The sequence below is a fragment of the Oncorhynchus masou genome, chromosome 25 (genome assembly GCF_036934945.1).
Source record: "Oncorhynchus masou masou isolate Uvic2021 chromosome 25, UVic_Omas_1.1, whole genome shotgun sequence".
NCBI classification, from domain to species: domain Eukaryota; kingdom Metazoa; phylum Chordata; class Actinopteri; order Salmoniformes; family Salmonidae; genus Oncorhynchus; species Oncorhynchus masou.
The window spans coordinates 39,632,783-39,652,511 of record NC_088236.1 but is presented as its reverse complement, the minus strand read 5'-3'; the positions used below and the strand labels follow the sequence as shown (position 1 = coordinate 39,652,511).

Here is a 19,729-nt window from a genome sequence, read left to right as displayed (position 1 = left end):
ATCCGGAACATTTCAAGAACTTTGAACGTTTCTTCAAGTGCAGTCGCAAAAACCATCAAGTGTATGATGAAACTGGCTCTCATGAGGACCGGCACAGAAATTGAAGAACCAGAGTTGCCTCTGCTGCAGAGGATAAGTTCATTAGAGTTACCAGCCTCAGAAATTGCAGTCCAAATAAATGCTTCACATAGTTCAAGTAACATACACATCTCAACATCAACTGTTCAGAGGAGACTGTGTGAATCAGGTCTTCATGGTCGAATTGCTGCAAAGAAAACACTATTAAAGGACACCAATAAGAAGAGACTTGCTTGGGCTAAGAAACACGAGCAATGGACAATTGACCAGTGAAAATCTAAATCTAAATTTTTGGTTCCAACAGCCGTGTCTTTGTGAGATGCTGAGTAGGTGAATGGATGATCTCTGGATATGTGGTTCCCACCATGAAGCATGGAGGAGGAGGTGTGATGGTGTGGGGGTGCTTTGCTGGTGACACTGTCAGTGATTTATTTAGAATTCAAGGCACACTTAACCAGCATGGCTACCACAGCATTCTGCTGTCATACCCCTTCCCATCTGGTTTGTGCTTAGTGGGACTCATTTGTTTTTCAACAGGACAATGACCCAAAACACACCTCCAGGCTTTTTATGGTCTATTTGACCAAGGAGAGTGATGGAGTGCTGCATCAGATGACCTGGCCTCCACAATCACCCGACCTCAACCCAATTGAGATGGTTTCGGATGAGTTGGACTGCAGAGTAAAGGAAAAGCAGCCAACAAGTGCTCAGCATGTGTGGGAACTCCTTCAAGACTGTACTTCCGGCGCCGACAGAGATGGCCGCCTCGCTTCGCGTTCCTAGGAAACTATGCAGTTTTTTGTTTTTTTTACGTGTTATTTCTTACATTAGTACCCCAGGTCATCTTAGGTTTCATTACATACAGTCGAGAAGAACTACTGAATATAAGATCAGCGTCAACTCACCATCAGTACGACCAAGAATATTTTTTTCGCGACGCGGATCCTGTGTTCTGCCTTACAAACAGGACAACGGAATGGATCGCATGCAGCGACCCAAAAAAACGACTCAGAAAAAGAGGGAAACAAGGCGGTCTTCTGGTCAGACTCCGGAGACGGGCACACCGTGCAGTCTCTTGACAACAAGGTTGATGAAATCCAAGCAAGGGTAGCATTCCAGAGGGACATCAGAGACTGTAACGTTCTGTGCTTCACGGAAACATGGCTCACTGGAGAGACGCTATCCGAAGCGGTGCAGCCAACGGGTTTCTCCACACATCGCCCCGACAGAAACAAACACCTTTCTGGTAAGAAGAGGGGTGGGGGCGTATGCCTTATGGCTAACGAGACATGGTGCGATGAAAGAAACATACAGGAACTAAAATCCTTCTGTTCACCTGATTTAGAATTCCTCACAATCAAATGTAGACCGCATTATCTACCAAGAGAATTCTCTTCGATTATAATCACAGCCGTATATATCCCCCCCCAAGCAGACACATCGATGGCTCTGAACGAACTTTATTTAACTCTTTGTAAACTGGAAACCATTTATCCGGAGGCTGCATTCATTGTAGCTGGGGATTTTAACAAGGCTAATCTGAAAACAAGACTCCCTAAATTTTATCAGCATATCGATTGCGCAACCAGGGGTGGAAAAACCTTGGATCACTGTTACTCTAACTTCCGCGACGCATATAAGGCCCTGCCCCGCCCCCCTTTCGGAAAAGCTGACCACGACTCCATTTTGCTGATCCCTGCCTACAGACAGAAACTGAAACAAGAAGCTCCCACGCTGAGGTCTGTCCAATGCTGGTCCGACCAAGCTGACTCCACACTCCAAGATTGATTCCATCACATGGAATGGGACATGTTTCGTATTGCGTCAGATAACAACATTGACGAATACGCTGATTCGGTGTGCGAGTTCATTAGAACGTGCGTTGAAGATGTCGTTCCCATAGCAACGATTAAAACATTCCCTAACCAGAAACCGTGGATTGATGGCAGCGTTCGCGTGAAACTGAAAGCGCGAACCACTGCTTTTAATCAGGGCAAGGTGTCTGGTAACATGACCGAATACAAACAGTGCAGCTATTCCCTCTGCAAGGCTATCAAACAAGCTAAGCGTCAGTACAGAGACAAAGTAGAATCTCAATTCAACGGCTCAGACACAAGAGGCATGTGGCAGGGTCTACAGTCAATCACGGACTACAGGACGAAATCCAGCCCAGTCACGGACCAGGATGTCTTGCTCCCAGGCAGACTAAATAACTTTTTTGCCCGCTTTGAGGACAATACAGTGCCACTGACACGGCCTGCAATGGAGACATGCGGTCTCTCCTTCACTGCAGCCGAGGTGAGTAAAATATTTAAACGTGTTAACCCTCGCAAGGCTGCAGGCCCAGACGGCATCCCCAGCCGCGCCCTCAGAGCATGCGCAGACCAGCTGGCTGGTGTGTTTACGGACATATTCAATCAATCCCCATACCAGTCTGCTGTTCCCACATGCTTCAAGAGGGCCACCATTGTTCCTGTTCCCAAGAAAGCTAAGGTGACTGAGCTAAACGACTACCGCCCCGTAGCACTCACTTCCGTCATCATGAAGTGCTTTGAAAGACTAGTCAAGGACCATATCACCTCCACCCTACCTGACACCCTAGACCCACTCCAATTTGCTTACCGCCCAAATAGGTCCACAGACGACGCAATCTCAACCACACTGCACACTGCCCTAACCCATCTGGACAAGAGGAATACCTATGTGAGAATGCTGTTCATCGACTACAGCTCGGCATTCAACACCATAGTACCCTCCAAGCTCGTCATCAAGCTCGAGACCCTGGGTCTCGACCCCGCCCTGTGCAACTGGGTACTGGACTTCCTGACGGGCCGTCCCCAGGTGGTGAGGGTAGGTAACAACATCTCCTCCCCGCTGATCCTATACACTGGGGCCCCACAAGGGTGCGTTCTGAGCCCTCTCCTGTACTTACTCCCTGTTCACCCACGACTGCGTGGCCACGCACGCCTCCAACTCAATCATCAAGTTTGCAGACGACACAACAGTGGTAGGCTTGATTACCAACAACGACGAGACGGCCTACAGGGAGGAGGTGAGGGCCCTCGGAGTGTGGTGTCAGGAAAATAACCTCACATTCAACGTCAACAAAACTAAGGAGATGATTGTGGACTTCAGGAAACAGCAGAGGGAACACCCCCCTATCCACATCGATGGAACAGTTGTGGAGAGGGTAGCAAGTTTTAAGTTCCTCGGAATACACATCAGACAAACTGAATTGGTCCACTCACACAGACAGCATTGTGAAGAAGGCGCAGCAGCGCCTCTTCAACCTCAGGAGGCTGAAGAAATTCGGCTTGTCACCAAAAGCACTCACAAACTTCTACAGATGCACAATCGAGAGCATCCTGGCGGGCTGTATCACCACCTGGTACGGCAACTGCTCCGCCCTCAACCGTAAGGCTCTCCAGAGGGTAGTGAGGTCTGCACAACGCATCACCGGGGGCAAACTACCTGCCCTCCAGGACACCTACACCACCCGATGTTACAGGAAGGCCATAAAGATCATCAAGGACATCAACCACCCGAGCCACTGCCTGTTCACCCCGCTATCATCCAGAAGGTGAGGTCAGTACAGGTGCATCAAAGCTGGGCCTGAGAGACTGAAAAACAGCTTCTATCTCAAGGCCATCCGACTGTTAAACAGCCACCACTAACATTGAGTGGCTGCTGCCAACACACTGACACTGACTCAACTCCAGCCACTTTAATAATGGGAATTGATGGGAAATGATGTAAATATATCACTAGCCACTTTAAACAATGCTACCTTATATAATGTTACTTACCCTACATTATTCATCTCATATGCATACGTATATACTGTACTCTATATCATCGACTGCATCCTTATGTAATACATGTATCACTAGCCACTTTAACTATGCCACTTTGTTTACATACTCATCTCATATGTATATACTGTACTCGATACCATCTACTGTATCTTGCCTATGCTGCTCTGTACCATCACTCATTCATATATCCTTATGTACATATTCTTTATCCCCTTACACTGTGTATAAGACAGTAGTTTAGGAATTGTTAGTTAGATTACTTGTTGGTTATTACTGCATTGTCGGAACTAGAAGCACAAGCATTTCGCTACACTCGCATTAACATCTGCTAACCATGTGTATGTGACAAATAAAATTTGATTTGATTTGGAAAAGCATTCCAGGTTAAGTTGAGAGAATGCCAAGAGTGTGAAAAAGCTACATTGAAGAATCCAAAAAATAAAAATATACTTTTTTAGTTCCATATGTGGCATTTCATAGTTTTGATGTCTTCTATTATTCTACAATTTTGAAAATAGTATATATAAGAACAACCCTTGAATTGGTAGGTGTGTCCAAACTTGTGTGTGTAAACATAATATGATACACAGAGAAAATGTACTTTTCGCGCTCTCTCCTCTATCCCATTTCTCCTCAGATATTTGGGAATTTTACCTCAGTGCACCTGTCCCACGTGGAGTTGAGGAACATGGGGCAGCAGAAGAAGGGCCGCTACCCAGTCCACTTCCACCGCTGTGGGGACGTGGACCGACGAGGGGGCTACCGGGAACCAACCTACGTGGACGGCCTATCCATCCACCACTCCTTCTCCCGCTGCATTACCATCCATGCCACCAACGGCCTGCTGGTCAGTGTGTGTGCACGTACACTACTGTTCAAAAGTTTGGGGTCACTTAGAAATGTCCTTGTTTTTTAAATAAAAGCACTTTTTTGGGGGTCAATTTTACAATGGCATCAAATAGATCAGAAATACAGTGTAGACATTGTTAATGTTGTGAATGACTATTGTAGCAGGAAACGGCAGATTTTTAATGGGATATCTACGTTGTGTTAGCAAATCGAAGTTTCTAATTTTAAAAAGGCTAATTGATCATTATAAAACCCTTTTGCAATTATGTCAGCACAGCTGCAAACTGTTATGCTGATTTAAAGAAGCAATACAACTGGCCTTCTTTGGACTAGTTGAGTATCTGGAGCATCAGCATTTGTGGGTTCGATTACACGCTCAAAATGTCCAGAAACAAATAACTCAAACTGGCTAATAAAAATAAAATATTAAGATGGGCGAAAGAACACAGACGCTAAACAGAGGAACTCTGCCTAGAAGGTCAGCGTCCCGGAGTTGCCTCTTCACTGTTGACGTTGAGACTGGTGTTTTGCGGGTACTATTTAGTGAAGAAGAAGCCCAGTTTTATTGCTTCTTTAATAAGCACAGCAGTTTTCAGCTGTGCTAACATAATCGCAAAATGGATTTCTAATGATCAATTAGCCTTTTAAAATGATAAAATTAGCTAACACAATGTGCCATTGGAACACAGGAGTGATGGTTGCTGATAATGGGCCTCTGTACGCCTATGTAGATATTCCATAAAAAAATCTGCAGTTTCCAGCTACGATAGTCATTTACAACATTAACCATGTATACACTGTATTTCTGATCAATTTGATGTTATTTTAATGGACAAAAAAAATTTGCTTTTCTTTTAAAAACAAGGGTTTTTCTAAGGGACCCCAAACTTTTGAATGGTAGTGTATTATTATTATTATTATTATTATTATTATAATAATAATACATAGGATTTTTATAGTGCTTTTCTAAAATCTGAAGACTGTGTGTGAGTTTTAGGGATGGGCACAGTTATTTGAATATCCGAACGGACGTTAGTATGCAATTACTTGGGAGAGTATTCAGTGTTTTTAATAGCCTAGGCCTAGTTTTATGACTTTTTTTATGTGTGCACCCCATAAAGACACACCGGTAGCCTACACACGTTTCACATGTGAAGCTTGTTGATATGTCGGTCAATCAAAATGGCGCTACATTGAGGCTCCATGTGTAACAAGTAAAGTGGGAGATTTCTAATCAATGCAGAGCTGAATTAAAATGACGGAATTAAATTGACTAAATGAGGAGTAGGCTACAATGGTCAACCAACAAGGTAGGCTGTTGTTTCATATGAAAGGAGTTGTTTTCGACAGGGACTGGTAGCGCAGCAAAATAGCCTCAATTAGCATTTCTACTTTAGCCAGCTAACTTAGCTGGCACAGCTCTCCCGCTGTGTCTCTCTGTCTCTCCCCCTCTGTGTGTGTCTCTCTCGGTCTCTCTCTCTGTCTATCTCTCTCTGTCTGTCTGTGTGTCTCTTCTCTCTTTCTGGCTTTCACTCCTCTCGTGTTTGTCTGTGCCACTCACACACACACACACACACACACACACACACATACTTTTTTTCACATAGGATTTACAGAATCTTGCCTGTAAAACATTGTGGGAAATGTTTATATGACCCCCTTACGAGCAGGCCCATTTTACCACATTCTTTACCACATTCCTGCATATGCCTTTTATTCCTTCCGTGCACATTCCGTTGATGAGTGTTAGCAGTGATGTGCAGATGTGGTTGGTCTTCTATTTGAATTAATCCATTGAATTTAAACCTTCAAAAATGAATCTATTATTAATTAGTTTAGGCAGGTCCTAAGAAACACATTTTATTATATTTTCAAATGAACGTAATAGCTTGTTTTGAGTTTAATTAGGTATGTGTCACAGGTCTGTGCAGCCTGCAGCATCCAAATGAAATCAATAGTTTGGTCTTGTCTGTTTTAATGAACAAAATAACAACGTTCCCTCCAATTTTGGGGGGGCACTGAGCAAATTTTGAGTCTTGTGAGTGGAAACTTGAACGGTGTGAGAATTTTGTGCAACTTCCGGGGAGCATTTACAGTGGACACTGAGGCTGTACCCTTACAATTTTAGACAGTAGCCAATAAGAAATTGTGGCTATTTGAGCATAATTGAGGCCTACCAACAATACCAATGGAGCGAATCCCAGAACATTTTCACAGAGAAATAGCTTTTGATATCTATGATATAGCCTACATGTGGTTTTCAATGCAGGCCTATATTGCATGAAGGGCTTGATATGAATTGATGTTTTACTTGATCTGTAACACCATGGGCCAAATAGGTGACTGTAAATTGTATTGTGTTGTATGATGCATTAAACCACTTTATATAAAACATTTAAAAAGTAATTATTATTACCATACTGAGAATTAGACAATGGAAACTACCCCTCTGCATATTTGCTTATTTGCATAATTCAAGCCTGTCTCAAAATACAACACTACCCCTAAGTCTTTTTACCTTTCTGGCTGTTCGAAGACAGTTTTAAATGTCGCCTACATGTTTTGTGCTCTTGTAGGAAGCAGTAACTCCCAATTTGCTAACCTATATCTATAACTGGGCAAATAACTCACTAACTAGCAAAGAATTTCAACAAATGTGCACACACATTGCTCTGGTGAAAGACCGCTCATGGCCACCCCCCCGATAGAACTCTACTTAATTTCACTCTGGCTCTGCCTACAACAAAATCACAGACTCATTCTTGAAAAGTTAGATCTGCTTTGGTTTGTTGCATTGAAAAGGGGCTGATATAATGTTGATTCGATCACAGAAAAAAACGTTAATATATATATATATATATATATATATATATATATATATATATATATATATATATATATATATATATATATATATATATATATATATATACATACAGTGGGGAGAACAAGTATTTGATACACTGCCGATTTTGCAGGTTTTCCTACTTACAAAGCATGTAGAGGTCTTTTTTATAATAGGTACACCTCAACTGTGAGAGATGGAATCTAAAAAAATCCAGAAAATCACATTGTATGGTTTTTAAGTAATTTATTTGCATTTTACTGCATGACATAAGTATTTGATACATCAGAAAAGCAGAACTTAATATTCGGTACAGAAACCTGTTTGAAATTACAGAGATCATACGTTTCCTGTAGTTCTTGACCAGGTTTGCACACACTGCAGCAGGGATTTTGGCCCACTCCTCCATACAGACCTTCTCCGTATCCTTCAGGTTTCGGGGCTGTTGCTGGGCAATACGGACTTTCAGCTCCCTCCAAAGATTTTCTATTGGGTTCAGGTCAGGAGACTGGCTAGGCCACTCCAGGACCTTGAGATGCTTCTTACGGAGCCACTCCTTAGTTGCCCTGGCTGTGTGTTTCGGGTCGTTGTCATGCTGGAAGACCCAGCCACGACCCATCTTCAATGCTCTTACTGAGGGAAGGAGGTTGTTGGCCAAGATCTCGCGATACATGGCCCCATCTATCCTCCCCTCAATACGGTGCAGTCGTCCTGTCTCCTTTGCAGAAAAGCATCCCCAAAGAATTATGTTTCCACCTCCATGCTTCACGGTTGGGATGGTGTTCTTGGGGTTGTACTCATCCTTCTTCTTCCTCCAAACACGGCGAGTGAAGTTTTAGACCAAAAAGCTCTATTTTTGTCTCATCAGACCGCATGACCTTCTCCCATTCCTCGTCTGGATCATCCAGATGGATATTTGCAAACCTCAGACGGGCCTGGACATGCGCTGACTTGAGCAGGGGGACCTTGCGTGCGCTGCAGGATTTTAATCCATGATGGCGTAGTGTGTTACTAATGGTTTTCTTTGGGACTGTGGTCCCAGCTCTCTTCAGGTCATTGACCAGGTCCTGCCGTGTAGTTCTGGGCTGATCCCTCATCTTCCTCATGATCATTGATGCCCCACGAGGTGAGATCTTGTATGGAGCCCCAGACCGAGGGTGATTCACCGTCATCTTGAACTTCTTCCATTTTCTAATAATTGCGCCAACAGTTGACTTCTCACCAAGCTGCTTGTCTATTGTCCTGTAGCCCATCCCAGCCTTGTGCAGGTCTACAATTTTATCCCTGATGTCCTTACACAGCTCTCCAGTCTTGGCCATTGTGGAGAGGTTGGAGTCTGTTTGATTGAGTGTGTGGACAGGTGTCTTTTATACAGGTAACGAGTTCAAACAGGTGCAGTTAATACAGGTCATGAGTGGAGAACAAAGGTTTCTTAAAGAAAAACTTAACAGGTCTGTGAGAGCCGGAATTCTTACTGGTTGGTAGGTGATCAAATACTTATGTCATGCAATAAAATGCAAATTAATTACTTAAAAATCATACAATGTGATTTTCTGGATTTTTGTTTTAGAATCTGTCTCTCACAGAAGTGTACCTATGAGAAAAATTACAGACCTCTAAGTAGGAAAACCTGCAAAATCGGCAGTGTATCAAATACTTGTTCTCCCCACTGTATATATATAGTACAAACTAATGGGGCGAACTCTAACTTCTATCTCTTGCGTCTCTGCGCGCGACACGGCATTTCATCTGCACGGCAGAAGAGGTGTGTAGCCGCGCACATAGCTTAGAGGGGACATTGGACAAGACACATACCCGATCACAGTCAAGACACATACTTTTGTATGTATAGTGTATGTGGACACCCCTTCAAATGAGTGGATTCGGTTATTTCGGCCACACCCGTTGCTGACAGGTGTATAAAATCAAGCACACAGCCATGCAATCACAGTAGACAAACGTTGTCAGTAGAATGGCTTTACTAAAGACCTCAGTGACTTTCAACGTGGCACCGTCATAGGATGCCACCTTTCCAACAAGTCAGTTCATCAAATTTCTGCCTTGCTAGAGCTGCCCTGGTCAACTGTAAGTGCTGTTGTTGTGAAGTGGAAACATCTAGGACCAACAGGGAATCCGCTACGAAGTGGTAGGCCACACAAGCTCACTGAACGGGACCGCCGAAGCGCATAAAGCATAAATATAGCCTGTACTTGATTGCAACACTCACTACCAAGTTCCAAACTGCAACGTCATCACAAAAACTGTTAGTCGGGAGCTTCATGAATTGGTTATCCATGGCCCGAGCAGCCTCACTCCAACTAGACAAAAGGAACACCTATGTAAGAGTGCTATTCATTGACTACAGCTCATCGTTCAACACCATAGTGCCCTCAAAGCTCATCACTAAGCTATGGACCCTGGGACTAAACACCTCCCCCTGCAACTGGATCCTGGACTTCCTGACGGGCCGCCCCCAGGTGGTATGGGTAGGTAACATCTGCCACGCTTATCCTCAACACTGGGGCCCCTCAAGGGTGTGTGCTCAGTCCCCTCCTGTATTCCCTGTTCACTCATGACTGCATGGCCAGGCACGACTCCAACACAATCATCAAGTTTGCCGATGACACAACAGTGGTAGGGCTGATTACCTTGAACGATGAGACAGCCTATAGGGAGGAGGTCAGAGACCTGACCGTGTGGTGCCAGGACAACAACCTCTCCCTCAATGTGATCAAGACAAAGGAGATGATTGTGGACCACAGGAAAAGGAGGACCGAGCACGCCCCCATTGTCATCGACAGGGCTGCAGTGGAGCAGGTTGAGAGCTTCAAGTTCCAACAAACTATCATGGTCCAAACACACCAAGACAGTTGTGAAGAGGGCAGCTCCATTGAGAGCATCTTGACTGGTTGCCTCGCTGCCTGGTATGGCAACTGCTCGGCCTCCGACCGCAAGGCACTATAGAGGGTAGTGCGTACGGCCTAGTTCATCACTGGGGCCAAGCTTCCTGCCATCCAGGACCTCTATACCAGGCGGATTCAGAGGAAAGCCCTAAAAATTGGCAATGACTCCAGCCACCCTAGTCATAGACTGTTCTCTCTGCTACTGCATGGCAAGCGGTACCGGAGCGCCAAGTCTAGGTCCAAAAGACAGCTTCTACCCCCAAGCCATAAGACTCCTGAACCTCTAATCAAATGGCTACCCAGACAATTTGCATTGCCCCCTCCCCCCCTCTTTTATGCTGTTGGTACTCTGTTTATTATCTATGCGTAGTCACTTTAACTCTACCTACATGTGCATATTACCTCGACTAGCCGGTGCCCCCACACCTTGACTCTGTACCGGTACCCCCTGTATATAGCCTCGCTATTGTGATTTTACTGCTCTTCTTTAATAATTATTTGTTACTGTTTATTTTTTACTTAACACTTATTTATTTTATTAAAACTGCATTCTTGGTTAAGGGCTTGTAAGGTCTACACCTGTTGTATTCGGCGCATGTGACAAATACAAATTGATTTAATATAACAGAATATAATGCAAATACTTGTGTCACGGGAATGTGTGGAACTGCTGTCATATAAACTGGCTCTAACCAGAATAGAAAGAGGAGTGGGAGTCCCTGGTGCACAACTGAGCATAATGACAAGTACATTGGAGTGTCTAGTTTGAGAAACGGACGCCTTACAAGTCCTCAACTGGCAGCTTCATTACATAGTACCCGCAAAACACCAGTCTCAACGTCAACAGTGAAGAGGCGACTTCGGGATGCTGGCCTTCTAGGCAGTGTTCCTCTGTCCAGTGTCTGTGTTCTTTTGCCCGTCTTAATCTTTTCTTTTTATTGGCCAGTCTGAGATATGGCTTTTTCTTTGCAACTCTACCTAGAAGTCCAGCATCCCGGAGTCGCCTCTTCACTGTTGACGTTGAGACTGGTGTTTTGCGTGTACTATGTAATGTTGTTGTGTGGGAAAAATATGATTTTGTATTTTATTATTTCATATTCTTAGCTTATTATAAAATATATGTGTGTTAATTGTGATCAGGGTAGTCTAAGTGTCTGGTCTGTTCAATTAACAAAATAACTAGGCCTATTGATTTAATGTGCATGGTGCTGCCAGTAACATAATTAAAGTATGCCTTTTATATTTTATTGATCTCATAATGTTTTTTAGGTCCTGCCTTTTGTAATGGTATATATTCAATGGATTGAATTAAAATAGATGTCGACCCACGTCTACTCTCACTTCTAAACTTGCCGGCATGTACATGGGAGATATAAAAGGCTCATCTCGACAAGGACATGGTAAAAATGGGACTGTAAGCCTCCCGAGTGCATCACAAAGCTTACTGTGCCACTAGAGATCCTGGTTCGAGTCCAGGCTCTGTCACAGCCGCCCGCGACTGGGAGACCCATGGGGCTGTGCACAATTGGCCCAGCGTCGTCCGAGTTAGGGGACAGTTTGGCCGGCAGCGATGTTCTTGTCCCATCGTGCACTAGCGACCACTGTGGCGGGCCGGACGCAATGCATCCTGACACGGTCGCCAGGTGTGCGGTGTTTCCTCCAACACATTGGTGCGACTGGCTTCCGGGTTAAGGGGCGTTGTGTCAAGAAGCAGTGCGGCTTGGCTGAATTGTGTTTCGGAGGAAACACTGCTCTCGACCTTCGCCTCTCCCGAGTACGTACGGGAGGTGCAGCGATGAGACAAGACTGTAACTACCAATTGGATACCACGAAATTGGGGAGGAAATGTATATGTTTTAAATGAATTGGACTCATGAATTGGGTTTTAAACATGAGCAGGTTTCTTTTTACTGGCATCGTACCAGTAAAGGGTATATGAAAGTAAAGGGTCCTGCAGTCCAGATATCTGAAAAAAATGTCATGAATTTATTTGAATAGTGAAAACAATTCAAATGCCCATCTTCTGTGTGTGTGCGTGTGTGTGTGTGTGCGCGCGTGACAGAGAACTTGAGGACCATGTGATGCTGGTCTTTAAACAAATTTATCTAAAATGCGTTGATGAAGTGAATCGACCAACATTAAGCTCCAAGCTGATTTCATGCTCTGCTCCAGTAAGCGTTTCCTCTTTACTCCCGTCTCTGTAACCTTTCCCAAACATTTCCCAGGTGAAGGACACTGTAGGCTATGACACCCTGGGTCACTGTTTCTTCCTGGAGGACGGGATAGAGCAGAGGAACACGTTCTTCCACAACCTGGGTTTGGTGACCCGACCGGGAACGCTCCTGCCCACCGATCGCAATGAGACCATGTGCACCAGCATCCGAGACAAAGTGTACAAGAACTACACCCCTTCACCGAGCATGGAGTGCAAGTAAGACACAGAAGAGACTTGTCTGGCCACGGATAGAGAGAGTGAACAAGTGACAGAGGGGAATAATAGAGGAACAGAAAGCAAGTGAAGAGGGCAGACATTTGAAAAGATAATGGTTCAAAATGAAAGAGTTATAAAGTGGAGGTAAACACAGAGTAGACTGACCAGGTGAACGTTATGAGCCCTTATGGATGTTACCTGTTAAATCCATTTCAACCAGTGTAGATGCATGGGAGGAGACCCGTTTAAAGAAGTTTTTTTTTTTAAGCCTTGAGACAATTGAGACATGGACTGTGTGTGTGTGTGTGTGTCATTCAGAGGGTGAATGGGGCAAGCCAAAATAAGTGCCTTTCAACGGGGTATGGTGCCAGGCACACTGGTTTTGAGTGTGTCAAGAACTGCAACACTGGTAGGTTTTTCACGCTCAACCGTTTTCTGTGTATATCAAGAATTATCCACCACCTAAAGGACATCCAGCCAACTTGACACAACTGTGGGAAGCATTTGAGTCAACATGGGCCAGCATCCTTGTGGAGCACTTTCGACACCTTGTAGAGTGAATTGAGGCTGTTCTGAGGGCAAAAGGGGGTGCAACTAAATATTCGGAAGGTGTTCCTAATGTTTTGTACACTCGTATGTGTGAGTGTGTGCGTGCGTAATGAGTTAGATGAAGTGTATGTGCGGCTTTATTGGACAGGCCTACCGTGAGAGAAGACGGAGGGATCATGTCCTCTGTGTGAGAGTGATAGGGCTGTAGTAGTCTTGTCCCTGCAATAAGAACCACCCCGCTGTATGGGATGTGTTTCTGGGGGAGGTTGAAAAAGAGGTCAGTTTGGGGAGCAGCAGGCGCTGTATTTGGAGGAGTGTGTATGACCGCGTGTGAGTTTACATTTACATTTAAGTCATTTAGCAGACGCTCTTATCCAGAGCGACTTACAAATTGGTGAATTCACCTTCTGACATCCAGTGGAACAGCCACTTTACAATAGTGCATCTAAATCATTTAAGGGGGGGGGGGGTGAGGAGGATTACTTATCCTATCCTAGGTATTCCTTGAAGAGGTGGGGTTTCAGGTGTCTCCGGAAGGTGGTGATTGACTCCGCTGTCCTGGCGTCGTGAGGGAGTTTGTTCCACCATTGGGGGGCCAGAGCAGCGAACAGTTTTGACTGGGCTGAGCGGGAACTGTACTTCCTCAGTGGTAGGGAGGCGAGCAGGCCAGAGGTGGATGAACGCAGTGCCCTTGTTTGGGTGTAGGGCCTGATCAGAGCCTGGAGGTACTGCGGTGCCGTTCCCCTCACAGCTCCGTAGGCAAGCACCATGGTCTTGTAGCGGATGCGAGCTTCAACTGGAAGCCAGTGGAGAGAGCGGAGGAGCGGGGTGACGTGAGAGAACTTGGGAAGGTTGAACACCAGATGGGCTGCGGCGTTCTGGATGAGTTGTAGGGGTTTAATGGCACAGGCAGGGAGCCCAGCCAACAGCGAGTTGCAGTAATCCAGACGGGAGATGACAAGTGCCTGGATTAGGACCTACGCCGCTTCCTGTGTGAGGCAGGGTCGTACTCTGCGGATGTTGTAGAGCATGAACCTACAGGAACGGGCCACCGCCATGATGTTGGTTGAGAACGACAGGGTGTTGTCCAGGATCACGCCAAGGTTCTTAGCGCTCTGGGAGGAGGACACAATGGAGTTGTCAACCGTGATGGCGAGATCATGGAACGGGCAGTCCTTCCCCGGGAGGAAGAGCAGCTCCGTCTTGCCGAGGTTCAGCTTGAGGTGGTGATCCGTCATCCACACTGATATGTCTGCCAGACATGCAGAGATGCGATTCGCCACCTGGTCATCAGAAGGGGGAAAGGAGAAGATTAATTGTGTGTTGTCTGCATAGCAATGATAGGAGAGACCATGTGAGGTTATGACAGAGCCAAGTGACTTGGTGTATAGCGAGAATAGGAGAGGGCCTAGAACAGAGCCCTGGGGGACACCAGTGGTGAGAGCGCGTGGCGAGGAGACAGATTCTCGCCACGCCACCTGGTAGGAGCGACCTGTCAGGTAGGACGCAATCCAAGCGTGGGCCGCGCCGGAGATGCCCAACTCGGAGAGGGTGGAGAGGAGGATCTGATGGTTCACAGTATCGAAGGCAGCCGATAGGTCTAGAAGGATGAGAGCAGAGGAGAGAGAGTTAGCTTTAGCAGTGCGGAGCGCCTCCGTGATACAGAGAAGAGCAGTCTCAGTTGAATGACTAGTCTTGAAACCTGACTGATTTGGATCAAGAAGGTCATTCTGAGAGAGATAGCGGGAGAGCTGGCCAAGGACGGCACGTTCAAGAGTTTTGGAGAGAAAAGAAAGAAGGGATACTGGTCTGTAGTTGTTGACATCGGAGGGATCGAGTGTAGGTTTTTTCAGAAGGGGTGCAACTCTCGCTCTCTTGAAGACGGAAGGGACGTAGCCAGCGGTCAGGGATGAGTTGATGAGCGAGGTGAGGTAAGGGAGAAGGTCTCCGGAAATGGTCTGGAGAAGAGAGGAGGGGATAGGGTCAAGCGGGCAGGTTGTTGGGCGGCCAGCCGTCACAAGAAGCGAGATTTCATCTGGAGAGAGAGGGGAGAAAGAGGTCAGAGCACAGGGTAGGGCAGTGTGAGCAGAACCAGCGGTGTCGTTTGACTTAGCAAACGAGGATCGGATGTCGTCGACCTTCTTTTCAAAATGGTTGACGAAGTCATCTGCAGAGAGGGAGGAGGGGGAGGAGGATTCAGGAGGGAGGAGAAGGTGGCAAAGAGCTTCCTAGGGTTAGAGGCAGATGCTTGGAATTTAGAGTGGTAGAAAGTGGCTTTAGCAGCAGAGACAGAGGAGGAAAATGTAGAGAGGAGGGAGTGAAAGGATGCCAGGTCCGCAGGGAGGCGAGTTTTCCTCCATTTCCGCTCGGCTGCCCGGAGCTCTGTTCTGTGAGCTCGCAATGAGTCGTCGAGCCACGGAGCGGGAGGGGAGGACCGAGCCGGCCTGGAGGATAGGGGACATAGAGAGTCAAAGGATGCAGAAAGGGAAGAGAGGAGGGTTGAGGAGGCAGAATCAGGAGATAGGTTGGAGAAGGTATGAGCAGAGGGAAGAGATGATAGGATGGAAGAGGAGAGAGTAGCGGGGGAGAGAGAGCGAAGGTTGGGACGGCGCGATACCATCCGAGTAGGGGCAGTGTGGGAAGTGTTGGATGAGAGCGAGAGGGAAAAGGATACAAGGTAGTGGTCGGAGACTTGGAGGGGAGTTGCAATGAGGTTAGTGGAAGAACAGCATCTAGTAAAGATGAGGTCGAGCGTATTGCCTGCCTTGTGAGTAGGGGGGGAAGGTGAGAGGGTGAGGTCAAAAGAGGAGAGGAGTGGAAAGAAGGAGGCAGAGAGGAATGAGTCAAAGGTAGACGTGGGGAGGGTAAAGTCGCCCAGGACTGTGAGAGGTGAGCCGTCCTCAGGAAAGGAGCTAATCAAGGCATCAAGCTCATTGATGAACTCTCCGAGGGAACCTGGAGGGCGATAAATGATAAGGATGTTAAGCTTGAAAGGGCTGGTAACTGTGACAGCATGGAATTCAAAGGAGGCGATAGACAGATGGGTAAGGGGAGAAAGAGAGAATGACCACTTGGGAGAGATGAGGATCCCGGTGCCACCACCCCGCTGGCCAGAAGCTCTCGGGGTGTGCGAGAACACGTGGGCGGACGAAGAGAGAGCAGTAGGAGTAGCAGTATTATCTGTGGTGATCCATGTTTCCGTCAGTGCCAAGAAGTCGAGGGACTGGAGGGAGGCATAGGCTGAGATGAACTCTGCCTTGTTGGCCGCAGGACCTGGAACTCCACGTGGGTCGTGCGCGCTGGGACCACCAGATTAGGGTGGCCGCGGCCACGCGGTGTGGAGCGTTTGTATGGTCTGTGCAGAGAGGAGAGAACAGGGATAGATAGACACATAGTTGACAGGCTACAGAAGAGGCTACGCTAATGCAAAGGAGATTGGAATGACAAGTGGACTACACGTCTCGAATGTTCAGAAAGTTAAGCTTACGTAGCAAGAATCTTATTGACTAAAATGATTGAAATGATACAGTACTGCTGGAGTAGGCTAGCTGGCAGTGGCTGCGTTGTTGACACTACACTAATCAAGTCGTTCCGTCGAGTGTAATAGTTTCTACAGTGCTGCTATTCGGGGGCTAGCTGGCTAGCTAGCAGTGTTGATTGCGTTACGTACGTTAAAAGAACGACAATAGCTGGCTAGCTAACCTAGAAAATCGCTCTAGACTACACAATTGTCTTAGATACAAAGACGGCTATGTAGCTAGCTAGCTACGATCAAACAAATCAAACCGTTGTACTGTAATGAAGTGAAATGAAAATGTGATACGACCTGTGGAGCGAAGCGGAAGTTAGTTGAAGTTCTATTCGGTAGAGGTTGGCTAGCTGTTGGCTAGCTAGCTAGCAGCATCTCCTACGTTAAGGACGACAAATAGCTGGCTAGCTAACCTCGGTAAATTAAGATAATCACTCTAAGTCTACACACTCTAAACTACACAATTATCTTGGATACGAAGACAGCAAAGACAACTATGTAGCTAGCTAACACTTCACTAATCGAGTCGTTCAGTTGAGTGTAATAGTTTCTACAGTGCTGGTGGACAGTGGACGTTAGCTAGCTGCTTAGCTAGCTGCTGTGCAGATAGCAGTGTAGACTACGTTAGGACGACGAAATACGATAATTACGCAATTATCTTTGATACAAAGACGGCTATGTAGCTAGCTAAGAAGAAATTGCTAAGATTAGACAACTCAAACCGTTGTACTATAATGAAATGTAATGAAATGAATGAGTTGGCAGACCTGTCCCCGCACAGGATTTATGTGGGAGAGGTGGATTATTCCATGGATAACAGGAGTCAGGGTTCTGTTTCTGCTTCATATTAAATTCATATATCCTGATATTAACAATCACTCACGCCTGGAGACATCTTCTTTAATGCCCCTCCTCCTCCCTGTGTGTGTGTGTCTTGGTGTGCTTGCGTTTGTTCTAGGGCAGTGTCTACGTTTTGGATCGCCAACCCCAATAATAACCTCATAAGCAACGCTGCTGCTGGCTCCCAGGTAAGACTATAATGATGTACGCCAACCCACCAAAGCAACCACTGTTTAATGAATGATAAGCAATTTGCAGGGGACTGATGATGTTTATCTGGTACGGTTGTATTGCTCCCCTCATCTCAGACATCAGTCATTAAAATTTTGATCTAATGGATGATCAGTCCTTGAAACCGTAGCTCTGTCTATGAATTCTAGCGGTTATGTGTCTCTAGGCCATCGCTCAGCCGTTTATGGCATTTCGTTGTTTTGTTTTTTTTAAATTACGAACTGCAGCTTTACGGTTTAGCAACTCATCCGGATATAAAACTGTGGCTTACCGGTTCATCTCATGTGATCTGAGGAGATATTGTCTTCCTACTCTTACATCAACATTAATAAATGATGACTTGAACTGGGGGGGTAAAGTTGAACATCGTTACCCTACTGCTCAAGTTCAGGCACAATTGTGTCAATGTGTAAGCGCAGTACTCAATGACAGTCTTAGTGCTCAAGGATCATTCTTTTTTTCTTCACCTCATTGTCAAAGCCACATTATTGTCCCCCACAATGAAATTCAAATGAGATCTTATTTGTCACGTGCCGGATACAACAGTCAGAGTATATGCAACGCAGGACACGCTAGATAATATCTAGTAATATCATCAACCATGTGTACTTAACTAGTGATTATGATTGATTGTTTTTTATAAGATAAGTTTAATGCTAGCTAGCAAGTTACCTTGGCTTACTGCATTCGCGTAACAGGCAGTCTCCTTGTGGAGTGCAACGAGAGAGAGAGGCAGGTTGTTATTGCGTTGGACTAGTTAACTGTAAGGTTGCAAGATTGGATCCCCCGAGCTGACAAGGTGAAAATCTGTTGTTCTGCCCCTGAACGAGGCAGTTAACCCACCGTTCCTAGGCCGTCATTGAAAATAAGAATGTGTTCTTAACTGACTTGCCTATTTATATAAAGGTATAAAAAAATTAAATGGCAAATCGGCCCAAAAATACAGATTTCCGATTGTTATGAAAACTTGAAATCGGCCCTAATTAATCGGCCATTCCGATTTAGCGGTCGACCTCTACTCTGTTAGTGCCTTGCGGTCAGAGGCGGAGCAGTTGCCATACCAGGCATGGATGCAACCAATCAGGATGCTCTCGATGGTGCAGCTGTAGTACCTTTTGAGGATCTGAGGACTCATGCCAAATCTTTTCAGTCTCCTGAAGGGGAATAGGTTTTGTCGTGCCCTCTTCACGGCTGTCTTGGTGTGCTTGGACCGTATTAGTTTGTTGGTGATGTGGACACCAAGGAACTTGAAGCTCTCAACCTGCTCCAGGAGTCACATGTGATATCTCAGACACCAATTGAGGAGTCACGTGATATCTCAGACACCATTGGCCCGATTTTGACACAACTTGGGTGAATGATGCATCTTGCCAAAGACATCTGACATTTACAAAATTACACTGATTGGCTGAAGGAGGGGGGCGCTGCGTCATTCGTAGGGGACGACATGTTTACTGTTGCCTTGTTTTGTCCTTCTCCTTTTTCTCCCTTCTCTGCCACCCCTCCCTCATGTCATCCTAAAGGATGCAGGGATATGGTATGTCTTCCACAGCTCATCCACGGGGGACTCTCATGGGCTGGTTCCAGAGACCCGGGCAGAGCTGACCCCTCTGGGGATCTTCTACAACAACCGTGTGCACTCCAACTTTAAGGTACTCA

At 45.9% G+C, this 19,729-nt stretch overlaps 1 protein-coding gene across 1 annotated transcript in view; it reads left to right on the top strand.

Moving 5' to 3' along the window:
* LOC135514305 (cell surface hyaluronidase-like) overlaps positions 1–19,729 on the top strand; it is a 95,217-nt gene that overhangs the window by 29,113 nt on the left and 46,375 nt on the right. The window contains 4 exon segments of the mRNA XM_064937693.1: positions 4,531–4,740; positions 12,716–12,921; positions 17,958–18,027; positions 19,594–19,722. Of these exon segments, the coding sequence (XP_064793765.1) occupies positions 4,531–4,740; positions 12,716–12,921; positions 17,958–18,027; positions 19,594–19,722 (615 nt within the window).